The sequence below is a fragment of the Peromyscus leucopus genome, chromosome 6, assembly GCF_004664715.2.
Source record: "Peromyscus leucopus breed LL Stock chromosome 6, UCI_PerLeu_2.1, whole genome shotgun sequence".
NCBI classification, from domain to species: domain Eukaryota; kingdom Metazoa; phylum Chordata; class Mammalia; order Rodentia; family Cricetidae; genus Peromyscus; species Peromyscus leucopus.
In genome coordinates this window covers 113,551,233-113,570,381 of record NC_051068.1, presented here as the reverse complement: position 1 = coordinate 113,570,381, position 19,149 = coordinate 113,551,233, and the positions used below count along the sequence as shown (strand labels likewise).

The window sequence follows — 19,149 nt, the reverse complement described above, 5'->3', positions numbered from 1 at the left end:
CTTCCAGCTTGGCTACTGGCCAATCAGCATTTTCTTTATCAACCAATCAGAGCAAAACAATTAACAGCATACAGAACATCCCACAGCAAGTTTAGGCTTTGTATTCCCCATTACTAGGAGTCTTTGCTTGGGTCACCCTCATAGATTCCAGGAAGTTTCCACTGCACTAGATTTCCACATTGCCCTCAAAATGTCCCTCTTTCCAATCATCTCTCCCTCCATTCCCCCACCAGCACCCAATCCCTCCTGTTCTCATCCTCACATGCCTCCAGCATACCCACAAAATCTATTCTATTTGCCCTTCCCAGGGAGATCCTTGCATCCCCTTAGAGCCTTCCTTATTACTTAGCCTTTCTACGTCTATGAATTATAACATGATTATCATTGACTTAACAGCTAATATCCACTTATAAGTGAGTACATACCATATTTGCCTTTCTGGGTCTGAATTACCTAACTCAGTGATTTTTTTTTCTATTCATCCATTTGCATGCAAAGTTCATGATGTCATTTTTTTTAACAGCTGAGTAATACTCCATTGGGTAAATGTACCATATTTTCTTTATCCATTCTTCGGTTAAGGGACATCTAGGTTGTATCCAGTTTCTGGCTATTATGAATAAAGCTGCTATGAACATAGCTGAGTGAGTGTCCTTATGGTAGGATGTAGCATCCTTTGGGTATTTTCCCAGGAGTGGTATAGCTGGATCATGAGGTGGATCAATTCCCAAATTTTGAGGAACAGTCATATTGATTTTTATATTGTCTGTACAAGTTTGCACTCTGACAGCAATGGAGGAGTGTTCCCCTTGCTCCACATGCTCTCCAGCATGAGCTGTAACTTTTTTTGATCTTAGTCATTTTGACAGGAGTAAGATGTTCTTCAGAGACATTTTGATATGCATTTCCCTGATGACTAAGGATGTTGAACATTTCTTTTACTGTTTCAAAGCCATTTGACATTCCTCTGTTATGAATTATGTTTATATCTGTAGCCCACTTTTTTCTTGTTTCTCTGATGGTTTATTTTCTTCTTCTTTTTTTATTAAGAGATTTTTCTATTTATTTTACATATCAACCACAGATTCCCCTGTCCTCCCTCCTCTCACCCCCTAGTCTTCCCCCAACCGACCCTCCATTTTCATCTCCTCCAAGACAAGGTCTCCCATTGGGAGTCAGCAGAGCCTGGTACATTCATGTGAGGTGGGTCCAAGCCCCTCCTCCCTACACCAAGGCTGCATAAAGTGTCTCACCATAGGCACTTTTTAAATTGGACGATTTTGTTTGTTGAGTTTAGTTTCTTGAATTATTTATATATTTTGAATATTGTCCCTCTGTCAGATGTGGAGTTGGTGAAGATATTTTCCCTTTTTGGGGGTGGCTGTTTTGTTCTAATGACAATGTCTGCCTTATAGAAGCTTCTCAGTTTCATGAGGTCCCTTTTATTAATTGTTGATCTTAGTGCCTGCTCTATTGGTGTTCTGTTCAGGAAGTTGTTTCCTGTGTCAATGCATTCAAGTTTTTTCCCCTTTCTCTTCTATCAGATTCAGTGTCTCTGATTTTATGTTGATGTCTTTGATCCATTTGGACTTGCGTTTTGTGCAGGGTGATAGATATGGATTCATTTGCATTCTTCTATATGCATATATTCAGTTAGACTAACATTAGGGTGCAATGGATCATTATTCCTTATATGAGTAAATGAACAAATTAATTAAACTTATTACATGTAGCTGGGGTAAAAATAAATTCTCTAAATCATATTTTATTTATTCATTTATTTTTTGCTTAGGAACTTATATTTTGATTTCTTTCTTTTTTTATTCTTTTACAATTTCATACTTGTATGTCACACATTTTGATCATATTCCCCTCTATGTTACTCTCTTTTCTCTTCCCAACTCCCCCATGACCCCTCCGTCCCACAAATTCTCTTCCTACCTTCATCTTTATTTTTCCCTAAAGAAAGCTTTATCAACCACTGATGTCCTGAGAGTATTGTCAATGGAGAGAGTCTAAAACCCTTTTTTTTTTTTTGATTCAACAAATAACAAAGCTAAAGAATCCAAACTAGTAGTATTTCTGGAAACAACTCAGAATTTTAGGGAAAAATCTCCATTAGTTTGCTATTAACTTTAAAATAGTTCCCATTTTAAGCTATGAACTCACCTCAGTGGTGTCTGTGAAACAATAGAAACAGGTAAAACCACAGATAGCAATCCCACCGCTACTTAACTGTCTGTCACTTACACTTGTTTTTAAGGTAGTTTGGTGATGATCACGTTAACATAGTCCTTCTGCAAATATTTTCCAGGCTTGTGTAAAACACAGTAGGAACATGGGTCCTCTATGAACTTCTGTGACAGTCCTTCACCAGGAGAGGACTTCTTTTACACAAGTCAAGGAATGAGGACCTGATTCAGCTGTACCAGCTTACTCATTCCAACACACCCATGTGCAGGTGCAGCTTGCTGAGCCAATCCTCAACTTTTTTGTGTGTCTACTATTAGTTAGGGTTTCTGTTGCTGTGATAAAACACCATGATCAAAGCAACTTGGAGGGGAAAGAATTTATTTAGATTATAATTCTCCAGTCATACTCTATCACTAAGGAACTCAAGGCAGAAACCTAGAGGCAGGAACTGATGCAGATGAAATGGAAGAATTTTATTTATTGATTTGTGCCTCATTGCTTTCTCAGTCTGCTTTTGTTTTTATAGCAATAAGGAGTACCAGCCCAGGACTGGTACTATGCATAGTGAGCTAGGCCCTCCCACATCAATCATCAATCAAGAAAATGCACCACATGCTTTCACATTGACCCACTTGGTAGGAAAGTTTTTCTCAATTGAGGTTCCCTCTTTCAAAAGACTCTAGCTTACATCAAATTGACATAAAACTACCCAGCATAGTGTCATTCAACAATGATGGGAATGGATATTAGGAATGTTTAAAGACCTTAGCAGGGGGTCAATAATTTTATAGAAAAGTTAAATAAATATTTCTTGTGTATAAAAGCTCAAGCTATTATGATAAGGGGACAGGAAACAATTGAGAATCTCTTAATTAAAAAAGTAAACCTTAGGAATACTTGTTAAGAGAATGCCCAACAATTAATATGCAAATAATAATTCTGTTCATCTGCAAAATCTGCTAGGGGGAAAGATTTGAGGGATTCTGTTATGACATAAAACACAATTATCTAATCACTACCTAATTGCATACATACTTCCTTGACTAAACCTTAAAATATCCATGTTGATGTAATTCATAAAGGAGATGACAACCTCACAATCTGACTTTATTTTACACTTATTCTGTTGAAGAAAAGCTTTCAAACAGGCACAGAACCCTGTATTCATGTTTTTATTTTCTAATAAAGCAAACCTTTTTAATAGAGATGAAATAAAATGGTTTTTATTTTGCATTAAACTCCATACATTCTACTTTGGTGGCTCATATACTTTTTTTAAAAAATGATTCTTTGAGTTTAATTGTGGTTGTTCACATAGGCAGGAGTGTGGTAGGTTTACTGGAGCATGGGCAACTTAAAACAGTACTACACTACTTAAGGACAGTTCCTCCTTCCACCAGGTATTAACTGTCAATAGCTTCTCAGGTATGGGTGGGGCTTCAACAGCTTGTTCCTTATCCATAATGGACCCAAGACTGATGGGGTCAGTCTTCTACAGCTCACTCACTACCACTACTGTGAGTTCAGGAGTACAGGGCTGTGTCATGTACAGAAGAAACTGTTTCACAGCATCATCTGGGGCTCTAACATTCTTTCCGCCCCTCTTTCCCGTGATGTTCCTTGAGTCTTGGGCAGGGGTAACCTAGATTTCCAATGTGGGGCTGAAAATTCAGCACTCATCAATTGTACTTACTCACAGTCACTTATCCTCAGCACTTTGTCTAGTTATGAATCTCTGTATTAACTATTCCAAAAGGAAGCTTCTCTGTCCAAGGTTGAGAGCAGCACTAATCTATGAGAATAAGCACAAAAATGTAGAAAGTAGTTTGACAACGTGTCCATTTACAGTAAAACAATGGCAAGTTCTGCCCAAGGGCATATGACCTCCCAGCCATGAGCCTTTGAGCATATTGACAGTACCAGGCATGACTTTTCTTTCATGGATCAAGCCTCAGATCTAATCACAAAGAAGCTGGCTATTCCATGTGTGTATTTCACTATTGTACCAATGGGTATATCTTGCTTGTCCAGCTGGTATTGGGTCTCAGAGTGTATAGTATAAATTTTTTAATAAGGAAAATTTCAATGGTAAACTGAGTGGAATATTTGAGTATGAGAGCAGTAGAATGTTAAATCATTGTTTTGATATTTTACATACAATTCTTTTTAATAGTTTTATAACTTTCTAAATGAATACAGATTTTCACACACTCAGTCACTGATAGATGCAAAACAGTGGAGAATTTTTGTTCTCTGCCTTCTGAGTGCTAAAGACTAATTATAATTAATCCTACTTGAAGATAGGAGACAACCCTGAAAAATGGCCTCAGAGACTTGCATGCCAGACCCCATGTGCTTGATTGAGAATGTGAAAGGACAACTGAGGCCTAATCAGAAGGCCCTGGAGACCCTGTCGGCCATCACACAGCCTGTGGTGGTGGTGGCCATCGTGGGCCTCTACCGCACTGGCAAATCCTACCTGATGAACAAGCTGGCTGGGAAGAACACAGGTGAGTACCACCAACAAAGCCGGGCTGGGTCCCTTTGTCCACTCACATCATCAGCTTCCAGCATGCAAGTGTGAAGAATTTAGTATTTCAGCCACAGTTGAGTTGGTTGTTTATTTGTTATTTGTCTTTAAGACAGGGTCTTGCTATGCTACTCAAGCTGTCTTTGAACTCATGATTGTCTTGCCATAGCCTCCAGAGTGCTGGGGTATTGCCCATACACCATCACCATCAGCCCAAAGTTTTCCTTTCAAAGACATAAATCATTCCTTTTCTAGATGAAAGCAGTAATAAAAATTACCAATTTCTGTATTAATAAACTTTAACATGTTATTATGTTTCTATAACAAGTTTCCACTTGTGTCTATATTTAAAAAGGTGTAATCCATATTGTCTACTTTAGATTTTTTGTATTATTGTAAAATATCTAACATAAAATTTACAACTATTGTCAAATATACAGTTTTGTGACAGTAGGTAAATTTATAATTTTGTGTATCCATCACCCTCATCTCTCCCTAGAACTATCTCATTTTCCCCTCGAGAAATGAAATCCATCTGTAGCCCATCTCCTAGAATTATCTGACGTTCTGTATTTCTAAATTTGACAGCAGTGGGAAAGTCACATAAGTGGACTCATTAGATTTATTTCTTTGTAACTTGCTTCTTTCACTTAACATGGTAGTGTCAAGACTTACCATTGCTAGAACATATACCAATTTTCCTTCTTTTTTAGAGTTGAATAATTGTATGTGTATAACAATTTTGTTATCTGTTCATCTGTACACAGAAACCATTGGCTGCTATGACTAATGCTAATATGAATATTGGTATAAAATTTTTTCTTAGTTCACACAATTATTTTAGGTTGTATTCTGCTTGTCGCTGTGATCAAATACCCAAGTAAAGCAACTTTAGGAAGGCAGGTTTACTCTGATTCACAGTTAAAGGGCTATCAGTTCATTATGGTAAAGAAGACTTACACAGTAGTTCCTCCCATGGCAGTGGAAGCTTCGGGATTATTCATATCACACTTAGGCAACAAGAAGTACAAGACCCACGTTAGAGTCACTGTTAACCATCAAAGGTCTTCTGCTAGCCAGTCTTCACCTTCCAAAGGTCTACATCTCCAAAAACTGGCACTACCCACTGGGGACCAAGTATTAAAACATATGAGCCTGAGGTGGATGGTTCACACACAAACCATAACATTCTGCCTCTGGGCCCTACTGGTTCATGGACATCTCAGAATGCAAAATTTATTGGATTTAATCTCCAAAGCCCTCATAATCATAAAGTTCTAATAGCATATAAAATTCCAATGTCTCTTCTGAGGTTCAAGGTTTTAGCTGTGATCCTGTGGAAAATCAAAATACCAGTTACACACTTCCAATATATGACAACAAAGAATAAAAATCCCCATTCCTAAGATAAATAGAATAGTTGGAAAGACCATACCAAAACAATAAAATTCAGACAAAGATCAAACCAAGCTCCACACCCAGCACCAGAGCAGGTGGAGGCTCCCTGTACATTCCAAGGGGTTTTTAGTTTTGTTCCTAACCATATCCTCCATCTTAGACCGGCTACACTCAGTACCTCTAGCTTTTCTCAGTGGATGCCACACAGACCTGGCATGTCCTGCATCCTGGAGTATCCACTGCAACTTATATTTTACCTTCACAGCTTTATTCACAGCATTCTCAGGAATTTGACTTGTTTCTGCAATCTTGGTGCAAAACTGGATGGATGTGTGCCTCTTGCATGCTGAATGACTGGAAACTAATTACTTTTCTGCTGAAACTTTGGTTTTAGTTAGATGTCCTGGCCTTTAGTATGCTAATTTTATATCATTTCTTGAAATACCTGATAGTAACTACATTCCTCTCCTCTCTCTTCTATGCTCTACAGGCTTCTCTCTGGGCTCCACAGTGCAGTCTCACACCAAAGGGATCTGGATGTGGTGTGTCCCTCATCCCCAGAAGGCAGGACACACCCTAGTTCTGCTTGACACTGAGGGCCTGGGAGATGTTGAGAAAGTAAGGATTGAGGGCTCAGTGTGCAATTCATCCTCTCATCTCTTATATTAGATAGCTTTTAATGCTATTTCATTTATATTTACCTAACATGTATCTAAATTTAGCTACCAGAGTTGAGGAAAAATCTTACAAGGATCACTGAAGAGCAATGTGGTTAATAAACAGTATTCATGGGACTAACAACAGGCTAGCAGCATTAATCAGAATCATTATAAATAAAAATGCACATAAAATTGTCATTTTCTTTAGAAATTTGTATTTGAATTTGGATGCCTTGCATAGATCATAAATATTATATAGGTTTTTCTAATTCTTCTAGACACACTCTACATGATTGTACTTTTGTTATAGTTGATCTGGAAAGTGGCATAAGGATAGAATATATTCTTGACCCATATGTGTTCTGACTCCCAGGGTGACAACCAGAATGACTGCTGGATCTTTGCCCTGGCTGTACTTCTGAGCAGCACCTTCGTGTACAACAGCATGGGAGCCATCAACCAGCAGGCCATGGACCAGCTGCAGTATCCTTTTTTTTTTTTTTTAATTCCCTGGAGAAACATTCCTGAGTAATTTGCAGTATCCTTTATGTAGCACAGAGCATAAATACACACACACACACACACACACACACACACACACACATACACATGAGACAGAGAGAGAAAGGAGGAGAGACTGAAAGACTGAGACTCTTCTGTTAACAGGACAGTGGCCTATGTATCCTGTAGAGTTAAATTATAAATATACATATAAATCTAAATGCAGAGGGGCATGATACATGTCATACACCTATCAATAGGTTGATAATTGGATCAGAGGAAGGCAATACAGAGTGTGGGAATAGATGAATCTAATATGAGGATTTGGACCTTGGACCCTCTTCCTTAGCTTCTTAGATATGTGACAGAGCTGACAGATCGGATCAGAACAACATCCTCACCTCATAGCAATGGGGTTGAGGACTCAGCTGAGTTTGTGAGCTTCTTCCCTGATTTTGTATGGACTCTGAGGGATGTGACTGTAAGGCTTGAAGCAGATGGACAAAGCCTAACAGCAGATGAATACCTGGAGAATTCTCTGAAGCTCAAACAAGGTACCTGGACTGTTATTGGAAAATAGGGAGAAGAGTACCAGAAACTTTTTTTGCAGGTGTTAGTATTCACTATTTTATTTTCTAGACTATTTCTTGAAGTAGTTTATTTTGTATCTGTCTCAATATGTCAATTTCAATGATCGAGTTCCCTGACAATGGAGACGTGTTCACTCTGCACTGTGATCAACTTGTTTAACATCACAAAAAAAAAAATGGAACAGAAGGAACATTTATTAGAAGAAATCCATAAGTAACATATCAACACCCTACTAGCTGTGTGGCTATATTTTCTTTACTTTCTCCAGGTACCAGCAAAGAAGATAGAAATTACAACCTGCCCCGACTCTGTATTCGAAAGTTCTTCCCCAAGAAGAAATGCTTTGTTTTCTGTCCACCCACTGGGTGGAAGAAGCTTTCTGAGCTTGAGAACCTGCAAGATGATGAGTTGGATTCTGACTTTGTGCAGCAGGCAGCTGAGTTCTGTTCCTTCATCCTCAGCTCTTCCAAGGCTAAAGCTCTCCCAGGAGGCATTGGGGTCACTGGAACTCGTGAGTGTCCTGCTCAGTCCTTCTTGATAGCTTTAGAAAGTACACTCCTTGCTGGTAAAATAACACCCAGTCACTTCATTTTTGACAATTTTTGAAAATTCTAGGTATCCTAAAATAATAACTTAAATTTGGGGGTAAGAAAATTTAGTGTCTTTGAAAAGTTCATGTAGGTCAAAGTGAAGAGACTCTATCCATATCATTTCTCTACCAAAATGGACTTGCACTGTGCAATTTGGCATCCAAAGACATATGACACTATTTAGTTTAAATGTAAGTTGATTTTATAGAGTACAGATTCAATGCACATGTCCATATTTTGAGAGCAAAATAGCTGTATAAGGCTAGGGCCTAGTGGTAATGGGAGTCACAGATACAAAACACTTAGTTTACCTTAAAGTTCTATTGGACAATACTGAGCTTGGCTAAACTGGAAGTGTGCATCAGGTTTGCTATCAGGTTTCTGGTTAATATTCATGCTATTGAGGAATTTATTGATTATTTGTGGACATGCTCAGAACTATAAAATATGAAGACTACTTCACTCTAAAACAAATATTATCACCTGTTTTCTAAATGTAGGACTAGAGAAACTGGTGCTCACATACATCAATGCCATCAGCAGTGGGGATCTCCCCTGCATGGAGAATGCAATCCTGGCCTTGGCAAAAATAGAGAACTCAGCTGCAGTGCAAAAGGCCATTACCCACTATGACCAGCAGATGAGCCAGAGGGTGCTACTGCCCACAGAGACCCTCCAGGAGCTTCTGGATCATCACAGGACCTGTGAGAGAGAGGCCATAGAAATCTTCCTCAGGACTTCCTTTAAAGACGAAGACCATTCATTTAAAAAGGAATTACTGGTAAATTTATGCCATGTTTAAATGGATAGGGATTGTGAAATTCAGAATATTATGAGGAAATATCAGGCATTTATTTTGAGAGGCACTTGTTACCAGATAGTGACAGTCATCTTTTTAATAATCATTTAAAAGAACTTTCTTTGTGGACTCAAATTTTGAAGCTTTTGAAATACATAATTTATATATGTATAATCTTCATTCTAATTGCACACATATAAGAGATGATTGGAAGCTCCAATTTGATAAGATGCCTCCTGACGTCATACTGATTTACTGTCAAAATAAACAAAATCAAAGAAACTTGACCAAGAAAATGTTGTATCACATATATTCCCTTTATGGTGATGATTGGTCTGTTTTGAGATAGAACTATTTCATTCATGTGTTGTAAAAGTAGTTGTGATTGTGCTAAACACCCTTTAGATGGAGAAAGGGCTGCATGAGAAAGTCAGGTTGAGGGAAAAGATGAGTCTCTGCTGTAAGAATGAAGAGTCTTCAAGGAGAATTGCCTCAAGTTCTGGGTTGAACTAAAGTTTTCCTGTTACTCTTGTTTTGCTTCCTATTTTTGGATTAAAGGCTCAGCTAGAAAAGAAGTGGAAGGGCATCTGTAACGAGAACGTGAAACTATCATCGGACAGGTGCTCACAATTACTTCGGAACATCTTCAGCCCTCTAGAAGAAGCAGTGACAAAGGATGCTTATTCTCAGCCAGGTGGATATTTTCTCTTTGTTGAGAAAAGAGAAGAGCTGAAGGAAAAGTACCTTAGGGAACCCAGGAAAGGGATACAGGTAATCAAGCTTTGTCTATTAACACTGAGAGGCTACTGGCATGCATTCTTGGAACACCAGTGTGACCATATGTGATTGCACATGGATGTGGAGTTTTGTAGGCATAGCACTCATTTTCTAAACCAGTAAAAAAAAAAAAAAACTGCCAAAGGAGTCCATTAATGACATCGACTGTGTTCAAGTGCTCACCAAAGGAAGTGCATTCAAATGACATGGATTATGAGGTAATCTACAGTAACAGCTAAACTTTTGATGTTACAGAGGACAGAGATGCAATGGTTATTGCTTAACTAGAAATGATATGTTATAAGTTTAGTCTTCAAGATAGCTTTAAGGGAAACAGGACCTGCCTTCAGTTCTCTCCTTTCTTGCTCTGTTTCAATTCCTCTGTAGCTGAAGGATTTCCTGTGCTTGCCTGGCACCAAGGACCCCACAGCCACTTATAAAATAATTACTCAGAAGCTTATATTAATTAAATCTGCTTGGCCATTAGCTCAGGCTAACTACTGACTAGTTCTTCCACTTAAATTCAGCCCATTTCTGTTAATCTATATGTTGCCACATGTTCCATGGCTTTACCTGTGTACCATTACATTCTGCTCCCTGGACGGTGGGTTGGTGTCTCCTGAACTAGCCTTCCTCTTCTAGGAATTCTCCTCATCTCCTTGTCCCACCTATACTTCCTGCCTGGCTACTGGCCAATCAGTGTTTTATTTATCAACCAATCAGAGCCACATATATTCACAGCATACAGAAAGACATTCACAGCATTTCTCTAATTTGCTTTTCCCATGAAGGCATCATTCTTGAGCATCTTCAGCCCACATGGAGCCATAGTTCTAGAATTACCAGTAATGGAAATGGCTGTCCATTTGAAGGGCCCAACTTTCTTTGTTTTAATGTCCCTATAACTTCTTACAAGACTCTTTCTAGAAGGTCTCACAATTGCCTTTGTGGCAGCATGTGACAGGGAGACTTGAGCTCCAGCACTACCTAATACAAGAAGCATAGCTCCTTGGTGAAAAGATGGCAGGGACAGACAGAAACAAACACTTGCACCATTTCCTTCTGTTAACCTGTGTTCTTGGGACTCCAAGGCTGAAGAGATTCTGCAGGCGTACCTGAAGTCCAACATGGTTATGGCTGAGACAATTCTGCAGAGAGACCAGGCTCTCACAGTAAAGCAAAAGGAGATTGAAGGTGAGAACTGGCCCAAGAAACTGACTGTAATATCTCTTAAAAGTTTCAACACTCTCCACTAAATCTGTTGTCATTAGACAAGAGCACAAAAGCAAGATTGTCTTGGCTTCTGAAGTCATTGCTGAGTTTGGCAAATGCACTCATCGACATTACGTTTACCTCAAAGAATGTGGTTTTCTCTATAAAGTCACACAGCTTGCTCTTCAGAAGTGGAGAACAAGGAAAGAGATAATGAAGAGGGACTTACTTTGCTTCCCTTTTTCTCCTCAGCGGAACAGGCAAAAGCTAAGTCTGCACAGGCTGCTGTCAAGATATTGAAGGACATGGAAGAGAAGCACGTGCAGATGATGAAGGAAAAAGAAAGATGTTATCAGGAACGAGTGAGGCAGTTGACTGAGAAGATGGAGCAAGAAAGAACTCAGATAGTGGAGGAGCAAGGGAGGATTCTGGCCCTTAAACTGCAGGTATTCATCTGTGTTACGTCAGCAGCATCATCCACTGTCCTCAATCAAAAGCACAGCATAGGGCTAAATATCACAGGATTCTTAATGCAATTCATTTCATTAAGCATTGCAGAAAACCCTCTTGCCTAGACCACTAAAACATCCAAGATCTTGAATTCTACAGGGCCATTCATCTGAGGGAGTCAAGGCATTCTTGTCATGCCTTGATAGTGACAATGGTGGCTACCCTTGTCTGTTGTAGTACCAAGGGCAGGTTTGGGTTGACCTTTCTTTCTTTTTCTTTAATTAACATTTTCCATTATTTCACATACCAGCCACAGTTTCCACTTCCCTCTCCTCCCATCCCCTCCCCACAACTCCCATCTACCCTGCTTCCCATCCACCCACTCCTCTGTCTCCATTCAGAAAGGGGCAGGCTTCCCATGAGCTTGAACATAGCATAACACATCAAGTTGAGATAGAACTGAGCTCCTCCCAAAATATCGAGGCTGCACAAGACAATCCAGCACAGGGAACAGGTTCCCAAAAGCCAGCTAAGCACCAGGGACAGGTCCTGATCTCACTGCTAGGAGCCTTACAAATAGACCAAGCTACACAACTGTCACACACATGCAGAGGGCCTAGGTCAGTCCCATGCAGGCTCCCTAACTGTTGGTCCAGAGTCCATGTGCTCACACAAGCTCAGGTTAGCTGTCTCTGTGGGTTCCTCCATCATGATCTTGATCCCCCTGACTGGCACTATCCATCCTCCCTTTCTTCAGGAGGACTCCCAGAGCTCAGCCCATTGGTTGACTGTGGATTTCTGCATCAGCTTTCATCAGTTACTGGATAAAGAAAGGCTCTATGATGACAATTAGGATAGTCACCAATCTGATTACAGTAGATGGCCGGTTCAGGCACCCTCTCCACTATTGCTAGGGGTCTTAGGTCACCCTTGTGGATTCCTAGGAGTTTACCTGGCACCAGGTTTCTCCCTAGTCCTTTGTCCTGCCCCCAAACTGCTTCCTGCACCCAGCTCACCCAACCTGCTCCCTCAAGTTCCCACCCCCACTTCCTCCCCACCCATACCTCCTGTGTATACAGGAGATCTTTTCTATTTCCCCTTTCCGGGAAAATCTATACATCCCTCTTTGGGTCCTCTTGGTTATCTAGCCTCTCTGGGGCTGTGGATTATAGGTTGGTTACCCTACACTTTACTACTAATAGTACTACCATGTTTGTTTTTCTGGGTCTGGGTTATCTCACTCAGAATTGTTTTTTTTAGTTCCATCCATTTGCCTGCAAATTTCATGCGGTCATTATTTTTTACAGATAAGTAATACTCCATTGTGTAAATGTACCACATTTTCCATATCCATTCTTTGGTTGAGGGGCATCTAGGTTGTTTCTGGGTTCTGGCTACTATGAATAATGCTGCTATGAACATAGTTGAGCAAGAGTCCTTGTGGTATGATTGTGCACACTTTGGGCATATGCCCAAGATTAGTATAGCTAGATCTTGAGGTAGATTGATTCCCGTTTTTCTGAGAAACTGCCATGTTGATTTCCAACATGGCTATACCAGTTTGCATTCCCATCAGCAATGGAGGAGTGTTCCCCTTACTCCACATCCTCTTCAACATAAACTGTCATCAGTGTTTTTGATCTTAGCCATTCTGACAGATGTATAATGGTATCTCAGAGTCTTTTTTATTTGCATTTCCATGATGACTAAGGATGTTGAACAATTTCTTAAATATCTTTTAGCCATTTGAGACTCTTCTGTTGAGAATTCTCTATTTAGATCTGTAGTCAATTTTTTATTTGAGTTGTTTGGTATTTTGATGTCTAGTTTTTTGAGTTCTTCATATATTTTAAAGACCAGCCCTCTGTCAGATGTGGGATTGGTGAAGAACTTTTCCTATTCTATAGGCTGCTGTTTTGTCTTATTTACTCTGTCCTTTGCCTTACAGAAGCTATTCAGTTTCAGGAGGTCCCATTTATTAAATGTCAATATCAGTGTCTGTGTTGCTGGTGTTATGTTCATGAAGCAGTCTCCTGTGCCAATGTTTTCAAGACTAGTGCTCACTTTCTTTTCCATCAGGTTCAGTGTAATTAGATTTATGTTGAGGTCTTTGATCCATTTGGAGTTTTGTGCAGGGTAATAGATATGGATCTATTTGCAATCTTTTACATGCCCACCTCCATTTATGCCAGCACCATTTTTTGAAGATGCTTTCATTTTTCCATTGTGTATTTTTGGCTTCTTTGTCAAAAATTGGGTGTTCACAGGTATGTGGATTTATATCAGGGTCTTTGATTAAATTCCATTGATCCACATGTCTGTTTTTATGCCAATACCAAGCTGTTTTTATTACTATAGTTCCATAGTAGAACTTGAAGTCAGGGATGGTGATACCTCCAGAAGTTACTTCATCGTATAGGATTGTTTTAGCTACCCTGTTGTTTTTTTTTTGTTTGTTTGTTTTTCCATATCAGGTTGAGTATTGTTCTTTTGAGGTCTGTGAAGAATTGTGTCGAGATTTTGATGAGGACTGCATTGAATCTGTAGATTGCTTTTGATAAGATTGCCATTTTTACCGTGTTAATCCTACCTATCCATGAACATGGGAGATCTTTCCATTTTCTCGTCTCTTCTTCAATTTCTTCCTTCAAAGACTTAAAGTTCTTGTCATACTGTAGCAGGAATCTTACAGTCTTATTAATAAAATCAAACCTGAGCCAGGGGGTGAAATGCTGGAAGATCAGAGAGACAGAACAAGCCACAGCTAACCTCACCTGGCCAACTTCTCAGCTGGTCTTGTTTCCTCAGACTGGAAGCCTCTGTGTCCTCATATCCAAATGGCTCTCAGCTGAACTGTGCTGCTAGAAGCCTGAAAGCTTAACCAGCCAAATGCTTCTAGTTTCTGGTCTTCACGCCTTATATATCTTTCCTTTCTACCATCACTTCCTGGGATTAAAGTCTCGCTTTCTGGGATTAAAGGTGTGAGTCACCATGCTTGGCTGCATCCTTTAACACATGGATTTCTGCCTCTGGAATGCTAGGATTAAAGGTGTGAGTGCCAACATTTTCTAGCCTAAGTATCTAGTGGCTTTTCTGTTCTCTGACCCCAGATAATTTTATTAGGGTACACAATATTTCGGGGAAAACATTACCTCCACATTTCCCCTCTTTTGTCTAAAATTTAAAAAAAGCTTATAACTAATACAAGAAAAATTATATCCAATAAGTATATACAATATACACAATCAAGATTACATTAATGATGTCTAGTCCATTAACATTTGACAGATTCAGATGAAAATCTCCATTATATATTAACAATGTCCAGTCCAGTAACATTTGATAAACTCAGACAAAAAATTTTCGTCACTTCTTATTTAAAACAAGTAATACCTTTTTAAAAGTATTTTTTCTTTTCATAATAGATTCAGTAATCTACCTTTTGTTATTTTTATATCTTCCTTGTGGAATCATCATTGTGGAGTCTTGTTGTCTTTTGAAGATTTCAAAGTTGCTGTTAGGTGTGGTCATGGTTCCCTTTAGATTTTTTTTTTTGTGCCTCCTCTGTGGTTTGGAGCAATCACAGTCTGATAAATGTCTATCTTTTGGAACCATGAATGTTCTTCCCTAGAAGAGAATATTTTCACAGCAATTTCTCCCCACAATTTGTCTTGCCAAACTTTTCCAAACTGACCTTTGCCAATGCTTTCTTGTAACTCGATGGTCCTGACAATTCTTCTCTGAACAAGCAGCAGTAAACCCTTCATCCTAGGTAGCAGCATCATTGCAGTCACCACCACGATAACCTCGGAGCAGCAGCCACTGCCTCCATGGTCCCACCACTGTTTGTGGCTCAGTCTAGGCCGAAGCTTCTCCCAAGCCTCCTAGGTTGGCCTCAAACTCGGGATTCTTCAGTAAATCCTACCTACTGGCGGGTACCACCACAACCGGCCAAGTGTAACTTGGACCTGAGCTGGGGCACACGAGGCCACAGACAAGCAGCTTTTTCATGAACTCGTACCACAAACGTTGGGTGCCAGATGTAGATGTAACCAACCATCTTATTAAATAAGAAACACAGACCAATGCAAAGAGGAAAGCCAAGAGATCAGAGCTAAGAGCCTTACCAGTCTGCTGCAGCTAGCCTCTTCAGCCAAGAGACCTCTCCGAAAGAGACCTACTTCCTGTCTGTCTTTATATAGACTTCCTCTTCTGCCTTCTCATTGGTTGTAAACCCAACCACATGACTGCCTCATCACTGCCTGTCTGTACAGACCTCCAGGTCTTCTATGGTTGGTATTGAGATTAAAGGTGTGTGTCTCCAATGCTGGCTGTATCCTTGACCACACAGAGATCTACCTAGTTCTGTCTACCAAGTGCTGGGATTAAAGGTGTGCACCATGAATGCCCAGCTCTGCTATGGCTTGCTATTAGCTCTGACCCCCCAGACAACTTTATTTATTAACATACAAATAAAATCACATTTCAGTACAAATGAAATATCACCATATTTCCCCTTTTCTATTTTAATAAAAAGAAAAAAAGGAAGAAGGTTATAACTAACATAAGAAAAACTATGTACAAAAGTACAATAACTATATACAATATATACAAGTAATAAATGCCTAAACAATGTCTAGTCCATTTGTATTTGACAAATTCAGAGAAAATAATTCCATTAGCTATCCTATTTTGGTAAGTCCAAAATGTACCTAATTCACTTTCTATCCTAAGTAATCTTTAACTATAACTAATTAATCTTCACCTCCCTCAGAGACCCAAGAAGGAAATAATGTTACCTAACAAAAATAAAAACAGGAAGTGCATGCAAGCAGCTTGCAAAAAAAAAAAATGTGAGTTGACAAACAGCCAGCTGCCTGGACAGTCACCTGAGGTTTCTCCGCAGTGTTGGGGCATCATCTTCAGCCTATAGGCTTAGCATATCTGACAGACTCATTTGTGAAGTAGGATATACACAAGGTCAACAGTTCAACCTCACATTGGGTGAGAGCAGTCTATGTACCAGAAACACCTGAATTCCACTAGTGTCATGTCATGATTCAGGATTTTAAATTCTGGAAATTGTTGACAGTTTTTTAATTCAGCTGTCCATTCTTCTTGGCTGTGTATGTGTGGCTTCATCTCAGCATCCCGTTCTTCTCCACATCCCTCTATTAAATGCCAGTCTGCTATTGAGAGGCGTGAGCTTTGAGAGGCATGAGCTTAGTTACTTTTCAAGAATAACTGTTTCAGCTGCTGTTCCATTGGCCCACTGCCTGTTCAGGTGCCTTCGAAGAAAAGGGCACTGTACCTTTTCCGGATTGCGAAGGCCACTTCAGGGATGGTGCCATATTGTCCTGGCCTCAGAAGATGCCTTTTGATAAAGCCATAACAACACTTGTTTTGGCAAGAATCAGTAGTCATTTGTTTTGTGTCCTGTCTGTTCTGTTTGTCAGCAGTTGATTCGAGGATACTTTGTTGTCCAGTGGCTAACTTTTGCCACAATGAAAGTTAACTCCATATGTAGTTTCTTCAATGCCCATATTCTCTCAGAAGTAGATTGGTACTGCTAGGAGCCAACATGTCTCATAATCATAACAAAAAGAAAAATTTTCTGTTATTAAAACATTTTAAATGTCATATTCTGTAGATCTCTGAAGGGTTTGAAGATGACCTGTCTATCTAAAATATATCTGCTCAATTTTGAAAACATACTAATATTACTACAAGTTCTATTATAATGTTTAACTACTAACTTTCATTTTTTTATATCCTAATAGTTGGTAATAATAACTTTCAAGGATCAGAAAATTGCATTACATTGTTAGATGAATGGTATAAGTAAAATTAGAAATATACATATAGCATTTTCTAACAATATCAATTTCAATATATATAATTTGTATATGATATAAAATAATCCAATCCAATGTAAAGTATTTAAAACTAGTAATTGTCTTTTTCTTTTCTTTTCTTTTTTTAAACAAGAACCTTAAATCTAATCTCTTTTGCTTAACCTTTTTCCTAACCCTTGACGACAACTTGCAACCAACCCCCGCTAAACAATGAAAATTATCCCAGACCCAAAACCCTTTTAAAAGACCAAAAAATCACCTGCCCCACACTACCTTTTTGGGAATGTGGGCATCGTATTCTTAAATTGTTTCCTGCTGGGTATGGGCGAAGGTATCTTTATCCTGATGATATTTTATTTGTACTGAAATGTGATTTTATTTGTATGTTAATAAATAAAGTTGCCTGGGGGTCAGAGCTAATAGCAAGCCATAGCAGAACTGGGCATTCATGGCACACGCCTTTAATCCCAGCACTTGGTAGACAGAACTAGGTAGATCTCTGTGTGGTCAAGGATACAGCCAGCATTGGAGAAACATGCCTTTAATCTCAATACCAACCATAGAAGACCTGGAGGTCTGTACAGACAGGCAGTGATGAGGCAGTCATGTGGTTGGGTTTACAACCAATGAGAAGGCAGAAGAGGAAGTCTATATAAAGATAAACAGACAGGAAGTAGGTCTCTTTTGGAGAGGTCTCTTGGCTGAAGAGGCTAGCTGCAGCAGACTGGTAAGGCTCTTAGCTCTGATCTCTTGGCTTTCCTCTTTGCATTGGTCTGTGTTTCTTATTTAATAAGATGGTTGGTTACATCTACATCACACAGGTATTTTACTTGTTTGGTTATAGTTACCCCTAGGATATTTTATATTATTTATGGCTATTGTAAAGGGTGCTGTATCTTAGGTTGACTTTTCTAATGTTAATGTCCCCTCAGGGAAAAGTAACCTCTGAATGGACTAAAGCAGTCCTACTCATTTTAATACTAGATTGTCAGTATTTAGGTCACCAAATTCATGAATGAGTTTGGCAACCCTAGGGCTCTGTCTGTCTGTCTGTCTCTGTCTCTCTCTTTTTCTCTCTCTTTTTTAAAGGGAGCCATAACTGGGAGATCTAGAGAAGACTCCACGTTAACAATGGACCCAGCCTATCTCTGAAGGGGATGAAGAGGATAATGGATGATAAAAATGACCAGAATTCATTTACACATTTATGACATTGTTGAAGAATAACTATAGCAACCGAGAAAAAGTGTTGAAAGCTGATAGTGAAAAGAGATCTAGGCAGCTAGGAATAAATTCATCCATCTTGTTATTCTTGCAGCTTCATTACTCAATTTTCTTCTTAGGAACAGGAACAACTGCTCAAGGAAGGGTTGAAAGAAGAGAGTGTAAGGCTTCAAAATGAGATTCAGGTTATGGAAAAGAAAAACAGAGAAAAAGGTACTTTGCCTACATGTTATTATAATCTATGAATTCAATGATAGAGCTTTCTCCTCTACATTCTTGCCAGGGCAAAAATTTAAGAGCAACTTTGGGGCATCAGATGATTGTTAGTAAATGAACTTCTGTTCTTGATGCTTGCATATCTGTTTTGCCA

General features: G+C 39.2%; 1 protein-coding gene across 2 annotated transcripts in view; it reads left to right on the top strand.

The window, feature by feature from the left end:
- The window catches only part of LOC114681711 (guanylate-binding protein 1-like), a 41,941-nt gene that overhangs the window by 15,053 nt on the left and 7,739 nt on the right, over window positions 1–19,149 (top strand). For both annotated transcript variants that reach the window (XM_028855369.2, XM_028855367.2), the window contains exons 2-11: window positions 4,494–4,703; window positions 6,612–6,739; window positions 7,154–7,263; window positions 7,639–7,835; window positions 8,141–8,383; window positions 8,963–9,243; window positions 9,820–10,032; window positions 11,130–11,232; window positions 11,503–11,696; window positions 18,899–18,992. In XM_028855369.2, coding sequence (XP_028711202.1) covers window positions 4,514–4,703; window positions 6,612–6,739; window positions 7,154–7,263; window positions 7,639–7,835; window positions 8,141–8,383; window positions 8,963–9,243; window positions 9,820–10,032; window positions 11,130–11,232; window positions 11,503–11,696; window positions 18,899–18,992 — 1,753 coding nt within the window. In that variant the 5' untranslated portion in view covers window positions 4,494–4,513. The remainder of the gene's footprint in view (window positions 1–4,493; window positions 4,704–6,611; window positions 6,740–7,153; window positions 7,264–7,638; window positions 7,836–8,140; window positions 8,384–8,962; window positions 9,244–9,819; window positions 10,033–11,129; window positions 11,233–11,502; window positions 11,697–18,898; window positions 18,993–19,149) is intronic.